The 17753-nt window shown below is 37.4% G+C and overlaps 1 protein-coding gene and 1 non-coding gene across 3 annotated transcripts in view; both read left to right on the forward strand.

Annotated features, from left to right (window-relative positions):
• Positions 1-17753, forward strand: part of RNF13 (ring finger protein 13) — a 157503-nt gene that overhangs the window by 24801 nt on the left and 114949 nt on the right. For both annotated transcript variants that reach the window (XM_068546088.1, XM_068546087.1), the window contains exon 2: positions 13040-13169. In XM_068546088.1, coding sequence (XP_068402189.1) covers positions 13056-13169 — 114 coding nt within the window. In that variant the 5' untranslated portion in view covers positions 13040-13055. The remainder of the gene's footprint in view (positions 1-13039; positions 13170-17753) is intronic.
• Positions 13977-14083, forward strand: LOC137766913 (U6 spliceosomal RNA). The gene has a single exon (XR_011074440.1). It is a non-coding gene; the product is annotated as a U6 spliceosomal RNA (small nuclear RNA).

Raw genomic sequence — 17753 nt, forward strand, 5'->3', positions numbered from 1 at the left:
CTCGCTGCGCTTCCTCGACTTGGTTGGCTATTTCCTTTCCCATGTTAGGGAAGTTATCAACTATAATCTCTTCAAATATTTTCTCGGGTGCTTTCTCTCTCTCTTCTTCTTCTGGGACCCCTAATGCGAATGTTGTTGCGTTTAATGTTGTCCCAGAGGTCTCTTAGGCTGTCTTCATTTCTTTTCATTCTTTTTTCTTTAGTCTGTTCCGCAGCAGTGAATTCCACCATTCTGTCTTCCAGGTCACTTATCCGTTTTTCTGCCTCAGTTATTCTGCTATTGATTCCTTCTAGTGTAGTTTTCATTTCAATTATTGTATTGTTCATCTCTGTTTGTTTGTTCTTTAATTCTTCTAGGTCTTTGTTAAACATTTCTTGCGTCTTCTTTTTTTTTTTTTTAAAGAAATTCACGTTCTTTTATTTAGTTGTTTATTTATTCATGACTGTGTTGAGTCTTCATTTCTGTGCGAGGGCTTTCTCCAGTTGTGGCAAGTGGGGACCACTCTTCATCGCGGTGCGCGGGCCTCCCACCATCGCGGCCTCTCTTGTTGCGGAGCACAGGCTCCAGACGCGCAGGCTCAGTAATTGTGGCCCACGGGCCCAGTTGCTCCGTGGCATGCGGGGTCCTCCCAGACCAGGGCTCGAACCCGTGTCCCCTGCACCGGCAGGCAGATCCTCAACCACTGCGCCACCAGGGAAGCCCCTTCTTGTGTCTTCTTGATCTTTGCCTCTATTCTTTTTCCGAGGTCCTGGATCATCTTCACTATCATTATTTTGAATTCTTTTTCTGGAAGGTTGCCTATCTCCAGTTCATTTAGTTGTTTTTGTGGGGTTTTATCTTGTTCCTTCATCTGGTACATAACCCTCTGTCTTTTCATCTTGTCTATCTTTCTGTGAATGTGGTTTTTGTTCCACAGGCTGCAGGATTTTAGTTCTTCTTTCTTCTGCTGTCTGCCCTCTGGTGGATGAGGCTATCTAAGAAGCTTGTGTCAGTTTCCTGATGGGAGAGTCTGGTGGTGGGTAGAGCTTACTGTTGCTCTGGTGGGCAGAGCTCCATAAAATTTTAATCCGCTTGACTGCTGATGGGTGGGACTGGCTTCCTTCCCTGTTGGTTGTTTGGCCTGAGGCAACCCAACATTGGAGCCTACCTGGGCTCTTTGGTGGGGCTAATGACAGACTCTGGGAGGGCTCACACCAAGGAGTACTTCCCAGAACTTCTGCTGCCAGTGTCCTTGTCCCCACGGTGAGCCACAGCCACCGCCCCCCTCTGCAGGCGACCCTCCAACACTAGCAGGAAGGTCTGGTTCAGTCTCCCCTGGGGTCACTGCTCCTTCCCCTGGGTCCCAATGCGCACACTACTTTGTGTGTGCTCTCCAAGAGTGGAGTCTCTATTTCCCCCAGTGCAGTCGAAGTCCCGCCATCAAATCCCACTAGGCTTCAAAATCTGATTCTCTAGAAATTCCTCCTCCCATTGCCGGACCCCCAGGTTGGGAAGCCTGACGTGGGGCTCAGAACCTTCACTCCAGTGGGTGGACTTCTGTGGTATAAGTGTTCCGCAGTCTGTGAGTCACCCACCCAGCAGTTATGGGATTTGATTTTACTGTGATTGCACCCCTCCTACCTTCTTATTGTGGCTTCTCCTTTGTCTTTGGATGTGGGGTGTCTTTTTTGGTGAGTTCCAGTGTCTTCCTGTCGATGATTGTCCAGCAGCTAGTTGTGATTCTGATATTCTCGCAAGAGGGAGTGAGAGCATGTCCTTCTACTCCGCCATCTTGGTTTGTAGTCTCCTCATTGTGGTTTTGATTTGCACTTCCCTAATAGTGATGTTGATTATCTTTTCAGTGCCTTTTGGCCATCTGTGTGTCTTCTTTGGAAAATTGACGTTTCAGATCCTGTGCTCATTTTTACATTGGGTTGTTTGGTTTTTTGCTTTTGAGTTTTATGAGTTCTTTATATATTTTGTATATTAACCCCTTATCTGACGTATGATTTGCAAATATATTTTCCCATTCACTAGGTTGTCTTTTCATTTTATAGGTGATTTCCTTTGCTGTGCAGAAGCTTTTTAGTTTGATGTAGTACCATTTGTTTTTGTTTGTTTCGTTTGCCTGAGGAGACATACTCAGAAAGATATTGCTAAGGGTGATATTAAACAGTGCAGTGCCTATGTTTTCTTCTGTTGAGTTTTATGGTTTTAGGTCTTACATTAAGTCTTTAATCTATTTTGAGATGATTTTTGTGTATGGTATGAGATAGTGGTCTAGTTTCATTTTTTTCCATATGGTCTGGTTTTCCCAACATTTATTGAAGAGACTATCCTTTCTCCCTTGTGGTTCTCTGATCCTTTGTCATAAATTAATTGTCCATGTAGGTATGGAGTTGTTCTTGGGCTCTCAGCTCTGTTCCATTAATCTATGTCTGTTTTTCTGTCAGTACTATGCTGTTTGGTTACTATAGCTTTGTATTATAATTTGAAATTAGGGAGCATGATGTCTCCAGCTTTGTTCTTTTACTCAGAATTGCTTTGGCTATTTGCAGTCTTTTGTGGTTCCATATAATTTTAGGATTTTTTTGTTCTATTTCTGTGAAAAATATCCTTGGGATTTGATAGAGATTGCATTGAATCTGTAGACTGCTTTAGATAATATGAACCTTTTAACAGTGTTAATTCTTTCAGTCCATGAGCATGGAATATATTTTCATTTCTTTGTGTCTACAGTTTCATTCAACAGTGTTTTTCAGTGTACAGGTCTTTCGCTTTCTTGGTTAAATTTATTCCTAGATATTTTATTCTTTTTGTTGTGTTTGTAAATTGGATTGTTCTCTTAATTTCTCTTTCTGCTAATTTGTTTTTAGTGTATAGAAGTGCAGTAGATTTTCACATATTGATTTTGTACTCTGCAACTTTATTGTATCAGTTCATTATTTTTAATAGTTTTTTGGTGGAGTCTTTAGGGTATTTTTTTAAGATTTTTTTTTTTTTTGATGTGGACCATTGTTTAAGTCTTTATTGAATTTGTTACAATATGGCTTCTGTTTTATGGTTTGGTTTTTTGGCCCTGAGGCATGTGGGATCTTAGCTCCCCAACCAGGATCGAACCTGCACCCCCTGCATTGGAAGGTGAAGTCTTAACCACTGGACTGCCAGGGAAGTCCCCTAGGGTTTTTTATATATAAAATCATGTCATCTGCAATTAGTGACAGTTTTACTTCTTCCAATTTGGATGCCTTTTATTTCTTTTTCTTGCCTAATTGCTCTGGCTAGGACTTCCAGTACTATGTTGAATAAGAGTGGCAAGAGTGGGCATCCTTGTCTTATTCCACAATTTAGAGGGATAGCTTTCAGTTTTTCACTGTTGAGTGTGATGTTAGTTGTGGGTTTGTTGTATATGGCCTTTATTATTTTGAGGTACGTTGCTTCTATACCCATTTTATTGAGCGTTTTTACATAAATGGGTATTCAATCTTGTCAAATGCTTTTTCTGCATCTGTTGAAATGATCAAATGGTTTTTATCTTCATTTGTTAATGTCATGTATCACATTGATTTGTGAATGTTGAACTGTCCTTGCATCCCTGAAATAAATTCTACTTGATTATGATTATCCTTTAAAGTGTTGTTGTATTCAGTTTGCTAGTATTTTGTTGAGGATTTTGCATCTATGTTCATCAGAGATATTGGCCTATAATTTTTTTTGCTTGTGTGTTGTCCTTGTCTGGTTTTGGGATCAGGGTACACACTAAACATTGGGAATAGTTTGTATGAGTCTCAGAGGTTGGAAAGAATTGATGTTTTGGAGAAACCTGTTTGCTAACCTTTTAAAATTAAAATTTTGCTTATTTCATTTGTTGGAAAAATCAAATTGTTGTGGAATCTGAAAAAAATTGGTTGACAGTAAAAGTAAAACATCTTAGATGAGGCTTTTTTTTTAGTTTAGATGGCTTCATGTTAGAGAAATTAGCTGGGCAACCTTCAGTTTCCTTGCAAAGAACTATTGGGTATCTTATTTTTGCTTAAAAAGTTAAGCCCTGTTGTCGTTTTTTTTTTTTCACTTTTCCTCATGACAGTCTCTCAACCGTTTCTTTAAAAGCATTAAAAACTATGCTTGGGCTTCCCTGGTGGCACAGTGGTTGAGAGTCTGCCTGCCAATGCAGGGGACACGGGTTCGAGCCCTGGTCTGGGAAGATCCCATGTGCCGCAGAGCACCTGGGCCCGTGAGCCACAATTACTGAGCCTGCGCATCTGGAGCCTGTGCTCCACAACAAGAGAGGCTGCGATAGTGAGAGGCCCGCGCACCGCGATGAAGAGTGGCCCCTGCTTGCCACAATTAGGGAAAGGCCTCACACAGAAGCGAAGACCCAACACAGTCATAAATAAATAAATAAACAAATACTTAAAAGCAAAAAAAAACAAAAAAAAACTATGCTTTATGGAAACTTAAGTGTAGTATATATTAGTAGTTCTCAGTTGAACTCTTGGAAATCATGATGCTTTTTAAGGAGTACTATGAAGTTATTGATATATTTACTTGTATGAATTGAGAACACTGTTTTGGAGGAAATTTTATAGTACCCTATATATGTAATAAACATACATGACCATGAGCACATTTATAAAAAAAAAAAACCCATCTATTAAATGCAATGTGATTTGGCTATTATAAATTTTACACTAAAATAGTTAACTAGCTGTTCAGGTATTTTTTCTGTTAATGCTTTCTATAGTACATATTTTTTTGATGTGTTTTGTAGTATAAGATACATTTATGGAGAAAAATAAATTGAAATTACTACCTATTAAATCTTTTTTCAAATTAGGAAAAGATTACCATTATTTTAGCAGTGGGGCATTTTGGTCAAGTTTTTGAAATCCCAGTGATACACAAGAGTAGACTGAGAACCAATGGAATATGAGCTTATTCAGAGGCTTTCTTATGGCGATGGTTAGCTGTTTTATGAGTGTTATTTGGTACTGAACTAGCTGATGTCAGAATGTGAGTTACCTTCAGAATTAAAGATTATTTGGAAAGCAAATTCCTGAAAGTAATGTTGGTCTTAAACACTTAACTAAATGCATCTGCATCTGTAAAATGAAGTTTAAAATGTAGTTTTGTGTAGATGAGTTGCATGGTATTGTCACAGACTTAAATGTGAGGTTAGGATTTACTCTGCTGCATGGGGAAGTTTTTAAATTTTGCAATTACCAGAACAGCATTAGATGAGTAACTGGCATCTGTGCCCTTAAGCCATATGGATAACCACATGTACCAGCCCCAGTTCAAAGGTTCTCAAATTCACAAGGCCAGTAGAAAATTAACAAAATCAAGAGTTAGTTCCTCAAAATTAAAAACTTGGGTATCGAAGGACACTATGCAGAGTGAAAAGGCAACCCATGGAATTGGTGAAAATATTTTTTTTTTTTTTTTATAATCTTGGTTTTTTTTTTTTTTTTAATTAATAGCTACTCTATTTATTTATTTATTTATTTATTTATTTTTAGCTGTGTTGGGTCTTCGTTTCGTGCGAGGGCTTTCTCTAGTTGCGGCAAGCGGGGGCCACTCTTCATCGTGGTGTGGGGGCCACTCTTCATCGTGGTGCGCGGGCCTCTCACTATCACGGCCCCTCCCGTTGCAGGGCACAGGCTCCAGACGCGCAGGCTCAGCAGCTGTGGCTCACGGGCCCAGTTGCTCCACGGCATGTGGGATCCTCCCAGACCAGGGCTCGAACCCGTGTCCCCTGCATTAGCAGGCAGATTCTCAACCACTGCGCCACCAGGGAAGCCCTGAAAATATTTTTTAATCATATATATCATAAGGGAAATATATGCAGAATATATAAAGAACTTTCAAAACTCAACAATAACCACCACCCGATTAAAAATGGGCAAAGGACAAGACATGGAAGCAACCTAAGTGTCATCAACAGATGAATGGATAATGAAGATGTGGTGTGTATATATATGTGTGTGTAGATATATATATACACACGTATACACACACACACACACACACACACACACACACACACACACAAATGGAATATTACTCAGCCAGAAAAAGAATGAATTAATGCCATTTGCAGCAACATGGATGGACCTAGAGATTATCATACTAAGTGAAGTAAGTCAGAGAAAGACAAATATCATATGATATCACTTATATGTGGAATCTAAAAAAAAAAATGATACAAATGAACTTATTTACAAAACAGAAATAGACTCAAAGACATAGAAAACAAACTTATGGTTACCAAAAGGGAAAGGTAGAGGGAGGAGGGATAACTTAGGAGTTTGGGATTAACATATACACACTACTATATATAAAATAGATAAACAACAAGGTCATATGGTATAGGGCTATACAGCAAACTATATTCACTATCTTGTAATAACCTATAATGGAAAATAATCTGAAAAAAGAATATACATACACACACACACACATCCGAATCACTTTGCTGTACTAGAAACTAACACAACACTGTAAATCAACTATACTTCAATTTAAAAAATGGGCAATGGATTTGAATAATTATTTCTCCATTGAAGATATACAAAAGGCTAATAAGCATATGAAAAGAGGTCAGCATCACTAATCATTAGAGAAGTGCAAATCAAAGCCACAATGAGATACCACTTTATATCCATTACTATGGCTGTTATCAAACAGAAAATAAGAAGTGCTGTTGAGGATATGAAGAAATTGGAACCCTTGTGTATTGCTGGTGGGAATGTAAAAGGTGCAGCTGTTGTGGAAAATGGTATGTGATTCCTCAAATAAATTGAGTATAGAATTACCATATAATCCAGCAATTTTACTTCTGAATATATACCCGAAAGAAGCAGGGACTCAGATATTTGTACACCCATGTTCAAAGCAGCATTGTTCACAGTAGCCAAAAGGTGGCAGCAACCAAAGCATCCATTGATGGATAAGTGGATAAACAAAATGTGGTAAGTACATATAATGGAATATTATTCAGCCTGAAAAAAGAAGGAAATTCTGACATATTCTACAGTGTGGATGAATCTTAAAGACATGCTAAGTGAAATAAGCCAGACATAAATAGACATAAAGTGATTCCACTTATATCAGTCACCTGATATAGAGTAGTCAAATTCATAGAGATAGAAAGTAGAATAGTGGTTGCTTGGAGGCTAGGGGGAGGGGGAATGGGACATTAGTATTTAATGGGTACAGAGTTTCACTTTGGGAAGAGGAAAAAGTTCTGCAGATGGATGGTGGTGATGGTTGCACAACAATTTGAATGTAGTTAATGTCACTAACCTAAACTTTACACTTAAAAATGTTTAAAATGGTAAATTTTATGTTGTGTGTATTATACCATATTAAAAAAAATGAGGCTGAAGGCCTTCTAAAAAAAGGTCACTGAAGAGTTAAAACAGTTATTTCTTCACTGAATTAATAAAACTTATTATACAAATTATCAAACATCTAGAAAAGTAGAGAAATAGTATAATGAACCTCAATATAATCTTCTCCTAGATTTAATGTTGATTAGTGTTTTGGTTTATTTATTTTTTTTGGCTGGAGAATTTTAAAGTAAATTACAGATATCATGACATTTCACTCCTAAGCATTTCAGTAGGCAGCTCTAGAAATAGGGACTTTCTCATATGACCACAAAACTGTCGTCATACCTAAGAAAATCAACAATTATTTTAAAAAATTTATATAATATCTAGACTACATTCACATTGTCCCTCTTGTTCCTAAATTGTATTTTTATTGTTGGTTTGCTTGAACCTGTGTTTGGCATTTGGATGTAATGTTTTTTATCTCTTTTAATGTACAACAGTCTCATGCTGTTCTCCCATTCTGTCCCCCTACACTGTTTTGTTTATTCCATTTAATTTTATAGAAATTGGTGCAATGCCCTCAAGTAACACATCCATCTTATTTTACTTATTTAATTCTATTCCATGTATTTCTTGTAAACTTGAAGTTAGAGCTAAAGGCTTGTTAGAACTGGGTTAAAATATTTTTGGCAAGAATACATCTTAGGTGATATAGACTGATGGAAAGTAGAATGAGAATTTGCCAGTTAGAAAACCCTTTAGACAGAGTCAAGTAGCTAATTTCATATAAAATGTTTGTTTATAATTAGTAGTAGAATTTTGTCAAATAGAAGGCAAAATTAGGTATGATCAGAGATGGTGGCAATGGATACATCTCTAGAAACCTGCTTGGTGTCTCTCAAGGATTTTTACAGTTAACCTACATACAGTCTTTACAGTTTTCACCAATTAGAAAGTCATTTTTACAATAAATAATGTTGCCTAGTGATACAGTTGACAGTCTATATTTATCCCAACCCAGTAGTTTAAGTGCTGGGAGAAAGTAACAAAGGATTTAAGCTTGTTAACCTTTCCTTCCAGAAAACTTCTTGGAGAAGGGAAGATTTAACAACAAAAAAAACCTATTGTGCTTTTTTTGGAGACTGCATTAACAACCATGGACCTTTTTCAAGAAACTGCATGTATCTATACATACATAAAATTTTGCATGCAATTTTATAAGATTCATAGTTTTTCCCTAAATTTTTCTTTGTAGGTAGAGTATATTTCATTTTCTGGATAATACACGAATGAAGATTTAGTGCTGGCAACAGCAGGGTGCATTCTTGAAACAGTGAGTTGATCAGAGCAAGAGCAAGGGCACCTGTTCGATTACTGGAAATTTAAATTGTTTAGTTTGGACAGACTCTTTTTCTTTTTTTAAACAATTTTTCTTTTTTGCCACACTGTGCGGCATGTGGGATCTTAGGTCCCCGACCAGTGGTCAAACCCGGGCCCTCAGCAGTGAAAGCGCAGAGTCCTGACCACTGGACCGCGAGGGAATTCCCTGGACAGAATCTTAAAATGTGAAAATTGTAGACCTTTTTGCATCTTCTCCAACATTTACTTCTGTTGATTAACTGCCTTCCTTCCCCCACATTCATTTTAAAGTTCTTTTTTTTTCTTGGCTTTTGTGAAATCAATCTCTTTCTCTCTTTCTTTTCTCTGCTTTCCCTTTCTACTTAAATTTAGATAATCAGAGTTTTCTTTAGCTCTCTTCTCTTTTTAATTTTTACTTTTACATTAAGATTACTTTAGTTATCACCTATTTGTTGATGATTCCTAAATCTCTCTTATGCCTTGGTAGAGCTCCTGACTTCTGTTTATCACTGTTTACATGTCCACTAGAATGTTTTACAAACATTAAGTGAAAAAATTCCCAAATTGCTCTCACTTCCACTAACTGTAGTTCTCCTTCTGTATTGTCTCTCATCTACTGGCATCACCACCCAAACTCTTTTCCTCCTGTATTTCACTGTTGTGTTAAGTCCTTATATGCATTTTTGTATTTATTCACCACAGTTGTCTTTTAAATCCTAAATAATCTCCTTTTACAGATGAAGCAATTTAATAATTTTGCCTCAGAATCACACTGTTAGATGTGGCAGTGCTGAGATATAAACTTAGGTGTGTCTAATACTAGATCTCATAATTCTTCTTTTTTTTAAATTTTTTGTTTATTATTTATTTATTATTTTTATTTTTGGCTGTGTTGGGTCTTCGTTTCTGTGTGAGGGCTTTCTCCAGTTGCGGCGAATGGGGGCCACTCTTCATCGCGGTGCGCGGGCCTCTCACTATCGCGGCCTCTCTTGTTGCGGAGCAGAGGCTCCAGACGCTCAGGCTCAGTAGTTGTGGCTCACGGGCCCAGTTGCTCTGCGGCATGTGGGATCCTCCCAGACCAGGGCTCGAACCCGTGTCCCCTGCATTGGCAGGCGGACTTTCAACCACTGCGCCACCAGGGAAGCCCTAGATCTCATAATTCTTACCACAGTTATACTACTACCACTCACTTCTGTGACTTTAATCTAAAAAAAATTAAGGATGTACCTGTAAGGTTTAACTATAAGAGTATTTATTACAGAGTTTATAAGAAGAAGCAAATTCAATCTCCAACAATAGGGATTCCATTAAATCCATTATAGAACATTTATACGAAATATCATGTGGTCATTATACATCCTGTTTTAGACCAGTAGTTTTCATTTTGTATATCAAAGTCATATATGGGAACCCAGTATATGAGATAGATTTTTTTAAAAAGTAGTGTTTGAAAGAGGTGGAAGCCCTAACGGGTCTCATGGACTGCTGTCTGTAAGGGTTCTTGAGGGGATGTTATGGTACAGGGTTTGAAAGTTTTAATTTTTTCAAATTTGGTAATAAATTAGAAAAATATTCATAATACAGTAAGTGAAGAGAATAGTTAACAAAACAACATGTATAGTGTATCCCAATTTTGCTAAATATATATTTGAATTTACACATAACTAAAAGAATGGGAGGTTATATACATCAAAATATGGACACTGGTTATTCTTTTATTTGGTGATTATGAGTGATTTTAATTTTTCACACATTTTCTACAGTGAACAAGAATTAGTTTTGTAAATAGAGACTTTAAAAAGTCCTGAATGTGATATTTTTAAAAAGGCAATAAAAAGTATAATCAAAACCCACTGCATATTATTAAGTACACACACACACACACACACACACACACACACACACACACACACACACACAGCAAAAGAAGTAAATACTCCAGTGGCTACTGTGCCATGAACATTGGTTTGAAGCCCTTGAGTACCCGTGTAAGCATAGGTCCATTACTCTACCTTTTAGACATCAACCTTGGATACTGATGCTATTTTCATTTGGGCTTTAGCATGTAGACTTCAGAGGCAGGTTGCCTGGGTTTGAATACTGGCTCTGCTATTATTCATTATTTGATCTTGGACAAGTTACTTAATAGGGCCTAAGTTTTCCCCAACTATGAAATGATACCTTATAGGGTGTTGTTAGGATTAGATGACTTAAATTCAATAACATGCTTAGAGCAATGCCTGGTTAGTAAGTGGTCAATTATAGTTGTTGTGATTATTATCATTCCTATCCTTAAGAGTTATTTCACCTCTAAACTCTCAGTTCATCTCCCTCCCCTAGAGTTAGCTGGGAATTCCAAAACTTTACAAGGGAAGTCATAGTTTTTATTCAGGTTAAGTTTCCCAAACAGGTCAGTGGTCAATATATTGTGTATTTATTTTTTCTAACAAAATTTAGTAGCAACTATACCTTATTTTATAAGGATTTATATGTTTTTATGGTATGATTTCTGCCTAGAAATTGTATAATGTGGTTATGATGGGGGTCCCCAAGACCACCCCCAAGTTCAGTGATTCACTAGAAGGACTTACAGGACTCAGCATATGATTGTACTCATGACTATGATTTATTACAGTGAAAAGATACAAAGCAGAGTCGGCAAAGGGAAAAGGCGCAGGGGGTAAAATCCAGAGGAAACCAGGTGTGAGCTTTTAAGAGTCTCTCTCAGTGGAGTCACAGGGGATATGCTTAATTTCTCAGCAGTGAGTTATGATGACACATGTGGAATGTCTACCAGGGGAGCTCATTAGAGATTCAGTGCCCAGGGTTTATACTGGGGGCTGTTCAGGTAGGCGCCCTCCACCTAGCATATACCAAAGTTTCAGACTCCCAGAAAGAAAGTAGGTATTCAACATAAACCACATTGTTTGCAGAATTTAGGCACAATGAGCTGTTCTTATCAGAGAATGATGGGAACCCTCCTGAAATCTAAGTTCTCAGATGCCAGTGAAGGGCCAACCTTGCAAGCAGGCCTTTCTAAGGATAGCAGTCTCAGGCCTTCTCTGTTAACTCTTTTCTCAACAGAGCTATATTATAAAATGTATTTTACCTAAGAAACTAATACCAACAAATCTGTGCATTTTAAGAACAGCTTTATTGAGATATACACCATAAAATTTACCCATTTAAAGTAAAAAGTGTAGTGATTTTTAGTTTATTTATAGAGTTGTGCAATCATTGGCACAATCTAATTTTAGAACATTTTCATCATCCCGAAAAGAAACCCCATTTCCATGAGTAGTCATTCCCATTTCTATTTGTCCCCCCTCTCTCCCTGATTCTTACTCCCATCCCCAGGCAACCACTAATTTACTTTCTGTCTCTGGAATAAATCTATTTTTAACGTATTTTCACCTTTATTTCATCTCTGTTATTAATGGCTTTGTAAGATGGTAGTTCAGAAATTATTCAAGGATATTTCTCTTTCAGTGTGTGTCAAAGAGTCAGTGTGAGTCTCTCTGGTAGTCTCTAAGTCCAGAGCTTTACCAACAGCAATCATCATCCAAATTGCTATTACATGAATTTGTAGTATTTAATGAAATAATTCATTATAAAGGCCCTTGTCTTTGTAAACTTCATTCTCACCATTTAAGAAGTATGTTATACAATTGGTTGAGACTTACCAATGAGAATTTTGTTACTTATTTGGTTAACATTGAGTTCTTTCATGGTATCTTTTTTCTGTAAGATAGATAGGGATTCACGTAGAGAATTGGATGAGGTTGGGAGAGGTAGCTGCACTATTGCCATTGGGATGTAGAGAGGCAAAAAGGTGTGTATATATTGCTAGGAGGAAAAGGGCAAAAAGTATTACTTTATAATAAATGGCCATTTTTAAAAAGTATTCTCCAATGTAGGTACAATATTCAAGAATAAATAAAAAGTAAGTTTACAAATTATAAAATTCTTTGTAAAAACTTTTAAATCAAAGGTTCTTGTGCATTTTTTAATCATTATTTTGATTGAAATCTTGCTTGTCCCATAATTGAGTTGGTAGACAAGCTGTGCTATAAACTGAGAACTGTGGGAGGATCTTTATTTTGTGACTAAAACATAGAACTTAGTCACCATGAGTTGTGTAGGTATTGACTAACACTGGGTGTTTACCTAAATGTCCAAATCTGTGTAAACAATTACGCTTTTGAAGTACAAGTTTCATTTTAATCTTAATCCATGTTTGTAAGAGGTATTTTTGTAAGAGCATGTAAGAGATATTTTTGGACATCAGGAACTAATATATCAAATAACTTATTTTCAGGGACAGTGCACCAGAACTTATTGTTACTCATCTGCTTGTCTTCCAGGTGATTTTACAGCGAGATGCTGCTCTCCATCGGGATGCTCATGCTGTCGGCCACACAAGTCTATACCATCTTGACTGTCCAGCTCTTTGCATTCCTAAACCTACTGCCTGTAGAAGCGGACATTTTAGCAGTAAGTAAATCTAAACAGTAAAATTTGTTCATGTCTAAAAACATCCCTTAAAAGAAAAGTTTTTAAAAAGACCTAAATGATGGAGTGTTATACAATAACAAAACAATGGAATCTTACAAAGTGTTTACAAACATACAGGTGCATGTGCATAGCTGTTACTTGAAAGCGGGGGACCTTGCTCGTTATTTTATTGCTTGATGTTTAATAAGATCTCACGTACAATAAGTGTGTGATAAATGTTGCTCTTGAGAGTGTGTGCTGTCTTGAGTGCTGATGAGCACATATTTAAATGCTGTGTGTTTTATGTAGAATCTTACTGTTTTTCTTGGTAATTGGTATATCTGTAATGACTCTGATAGTGATATTTTAAAAAATTGTACAAGATGTCCATAGAAAATTTCAACCTAAAGTTAACATTAATGAGTCAGAAGAGAAACATAATGGTCTTATCTCTTTTCTTTTCCTTTCTTAAGAGTTTTATTAATACTTTTGCTTGGTTTAGATTACATCATGGACAACGAAGACATTAACAGATCTGTTGACCCTGTCAGTTTATTTTGCACGATGTACAATCTCAGAAAATTTTATATGAATAACATTTAATCTGTACAAAATTATCTTTTCATTGGATAATTCTCATGAATTCCTTATATAGTGATGAGCTAGTTCATGAATATGAAGTATATCAAAGTAACCTAAAATATTTCTGGTATCTCTCTTTTTATAAGATAAATGTATAAATCATTGTGATTTTCCAGGGGCTCTTTGAGAAATCCCAAAGATAATTTTAATTTTGAAAGACATCTAATGCTCATTTTGGCAGCACATAAACTAAAATTGGAATGATATAGAGAAGATGAGCATGGCCCCTGCACAAGTATGACATGGAAATTTGTAAAGTGTTCCATATTTTTTCAGCAAATGGTGCCAGGAAAATTGAATATTCACATGCAAAAGAATGAAGTTGAGCTCTTACCTTACACCATATACAAAAGATTAACTTAAAGTAAATCAAAGACCTAAACATAAGAGCTAATACTAAAAAAACACTTAGGAGAAAACATATGGGAAAAGCTTTATGAGTTTGGATTTGGCAATGATTTCTTGGATATAACACCAAAAGCACAGGAAAAAAAGAAAAAAATAGATAAATTGGACTACATCAAAATTTAAAACGTTTGTGCATTCAAAGAACATATCAAGAGAGTGAAGAGGAAACCCATGGAATGGGAGAAAATATTTGCAAATCATATATCTAATTAGGGGGTAACATCTAGAATATATAAAGAACTCCTACTATTTTTTTTTTTTTTTAGCAGTTGTTTTTTTCCCCAAATTATTTATTTATTTATTTATTTCTGGCTGTGTTGGGTCTTTGTTTCTGTGCGAGGGCTTTCTCCAGTGGCGGCGAGTGGGGGCCACTCTTCATCGCGGTGCGCGAGCCTCTCACTATTGTGGCCTCTCTTGTTGCGGAGCACAGGCTCCAGACGCGCAGGCTCAGGAGTTGTGGCGCACGGGCTTAGTTGCTCCGCGGCATTTGGGATCTTCCCAGACCAGGGCTCAAACCCGTGTCCCCTGCATCGGCAGGCAGATTCTCAACCACTGCGCCACCAGGGAAGCCCAAGAACTCCTACTATTTAACAACAAAAAAAAATAAACAACTAGATTTAAACATGGACAAAAAAATTGAATAGACAGTTCTCCAAAGAAGATGTACAAATGGCCAGTTAGCACAAGAAAAAATGTTCAAATCACTAATCATTAGAGAAATGCACATCAAAACCACAATGAGATATCATTTCATAGCCATTAGGATGGCTGTTATCAAAAACCAGAAAATAAGTATTGACAAACGTGGAGAAACTGGAACCCTTGGCATTGTTGGTGTGAATATAAAATGGTGCAGCCACTATGGAAATTGGTATAATGGTTCCTCACAGACCTGTGGATTTGCTCTTCTTATTGGACAGGCTTCCATTTGGACGAATTCTGCTGAGGGTCACCAAAAACCTGATGAGTTTTTCCTTCCATCTTGACTGTTTTTTTTTTTTTGACTTTTTAATCTTGAGAGCTTGGCTTCCATCCAGACTGTTCACTCTGGTTTTCTGCCATCGATCCACTTTGAGCCTGGAGTTTTCTTTGTACAGTCGACCCTTGAACAACACAGGTTTGAACTGCGTGGGTCCACTTACATGAAAATTTTTTCCAGTGATGTATTGGAATTTTTTTTTTTTTTTAGATTTGTGACAGTTTGAAAAAACTTGCAGACCAACTGTGTAGCCTTTCAGCCAAGTTAACAAATTATCTCTTTCATTTCACCATTTTCTCAGACATTTCCTCCATATGGTCAGTTCTGGAGCCTGGGAAGTCTGAGATCCAGGTGCCAGCAGATTTGGTTCTTGGTGGAGGCCCTCTTCCTGGCTTACAGATGGCCACCTTGCTGCTGTGTCCTCATGTGGTGACAGAAGCAGGAAGCTCTAGTCTATCTTCCTCTTCTTATAAGGACATAAATCCCATCATGGTGACTCCACCCTCAGAACCTCACCTAAACCTAATTACCTCCCAAAGACCTCACTTCCTAGGATGATCACATTTCCTTAGGGCTTCAATATATGAATTTTGGGGGGACACAAGCATTCAATCCTTAACAGTAGGTACTTAAGCCAAGTCCTCTGAACTTGGGGAAAGGATGGGAGAGTTGGGGCTCGGGTATTCCTCTGTTAAGTCTCCCATGATGTATGTCTGAAGCAAGGTCCTGGAGCAACACCCGATCTTGTGAGGCAGATGCAGGCAGCATAATGGCCTTATGTTTGATGGTGGACAGCAGAGTTTTTAGAGAAGAAGGTTGCTCCTCAAAACCTTTGTAGTCCTTTCTGGGCTACTGTCTTACTGTCCTCTACACTAGGAAGTGTATATATTTCCTATTTCTCATTTATGTGAAGCTAGAAAAGAAGAATTAACTGTATCTGTACGTGTGATGTGTGTGTGTGTACGCCTATACTCTAGGTACTATGCAAAGGATTTACTGGTTTTTCTTTCTGGGTGCAAGCGATTTGCTTAATGACATTAGGTGAGAAATAGAAGGGCCAGAATTGTTGCTGACCAAAGCTTAATGTGGTCCTCAGCCATGCTTTTTCATACTGTAGCACTTGTGGAAGGGCCTAGAATCATTGTAGAACTTGAGAGACCCAGGCTGGTTTCTAAACCATAGCTTTTTGAAGGCATAGCAAATCTAATCCCTATGAGATTTCTCACCCTCTGTTACCCTCTTTAGTAGGAGACTGGTTGATTAGATTTTTCTAGAATAGTCTGGATCTTTTTGAGATGGAGTGGAAGTAGAACCTTTAAAGGACTGAGTCCATTGCTATTCAAATCTCTTCTCTAAATTGGTCCCCGAAGTCCTTGGAATAGTCTTAGGATGACTTTTGAAATGAGGTAGAGGATTTATAGACTGAACAGGGAATGGAGTTCTCCTTGCCTCTCTCTTCTCCTTTGTTTTCTTTCATTCTCTCTTTTTTCCTCTGTTGATTCTAACATCTGCCACTCCTTGTCTTCTTTCTTTTTCACCTGAAGTGAACTGTTATTCTATGGTTCAGCTATGTGATGGGTTAAATGATTTTCAGTGAACTGCTCTGGGAACTTGACTAGCTATGTGATATGGATCAAATTTCTTAGTCACTATAAGTACCTCCGTTTTTTAATTTGTAAACTGGAGTGTTGTAGTGATGATTAAATAAGGTAAACTGCTTAGAACAGTACCTGACACATAGTCAATGTTTTATCTTTGTTATCTTCTTTATAATTAACATTCTCATCATCTTTCACTCACTCCCTTGAGCAGTGTATGTGACTGCCTAAGTTGTATTTTTTAATGTAGATACAAAACAAAAAGATATAGAAGAACAATCAGTCCCTGCCAGCAGTGTTCCCTGTGCCTCAGGCAGGTAGGTGTGGAATGTATGTTGTCATCTAGTGAAGGAACTATCCCTGAGAGCTGCTTAAATCTGGTCTTTATGTTGACACTAAAAATAGAGGCTGACAGGAATGCAGAGATAGCTGGTGGCAAGTGGGCTGTGGAGTCATGTAACTGGGAAAAAGGGGAACTAAAAATTGAGGCAGAGGAACTAGATGTGGTAACACAATCATTCAAAGGAAGTGATTCAAGAGGTAGAAAATATTAGCTCTTTTATCTGAATAAGAACATCCCTGAAATCTGGGTTTGTAATAATAAAATTTAAGTATGTTAGATATCAGGTTGATTCTAGTTCTATTTTGGACAGGCATTAGGATGTTGCTTTTGAAAAGGTAAAGTCAGTTTCAGTCATGCTATTGGTATGCCAGATGATTTTATTTTTGGCAGTTGAATTCTCCCACTTGACTGTTAATTCCCTGACAACAGTATTTGTCCAACTGGTTGGTGAGTTTTAAGAGGATATGGAGATGCTACTGTATAGTGTGTTGCTGACTAGTCAGTAAGCCCCTTAGATCATGGGTACCTGGGAGGCAGGACTGTGTCTTACTAAACTTTATGTTTCTGGTACCTAGTAAGAGTTACACAGTAGGAATTCAATAACTATTTGAGTT

This window comes from Eschrichtius robustus, chromosome 6, assembly GCF_028021215.1.
Source record: "Eschrichtius robustus isolate mEscRob2 chromosome 6, mEscRob2.pri, whole genome shotgun sequence".
Classification (NCBI taxonomy): Eukaryota; Metazoa; Chordata; class Mammalia; order Artiodactyla; family Eschrichtiidae; genus Eschrichtius; species Eschrichtius robustus.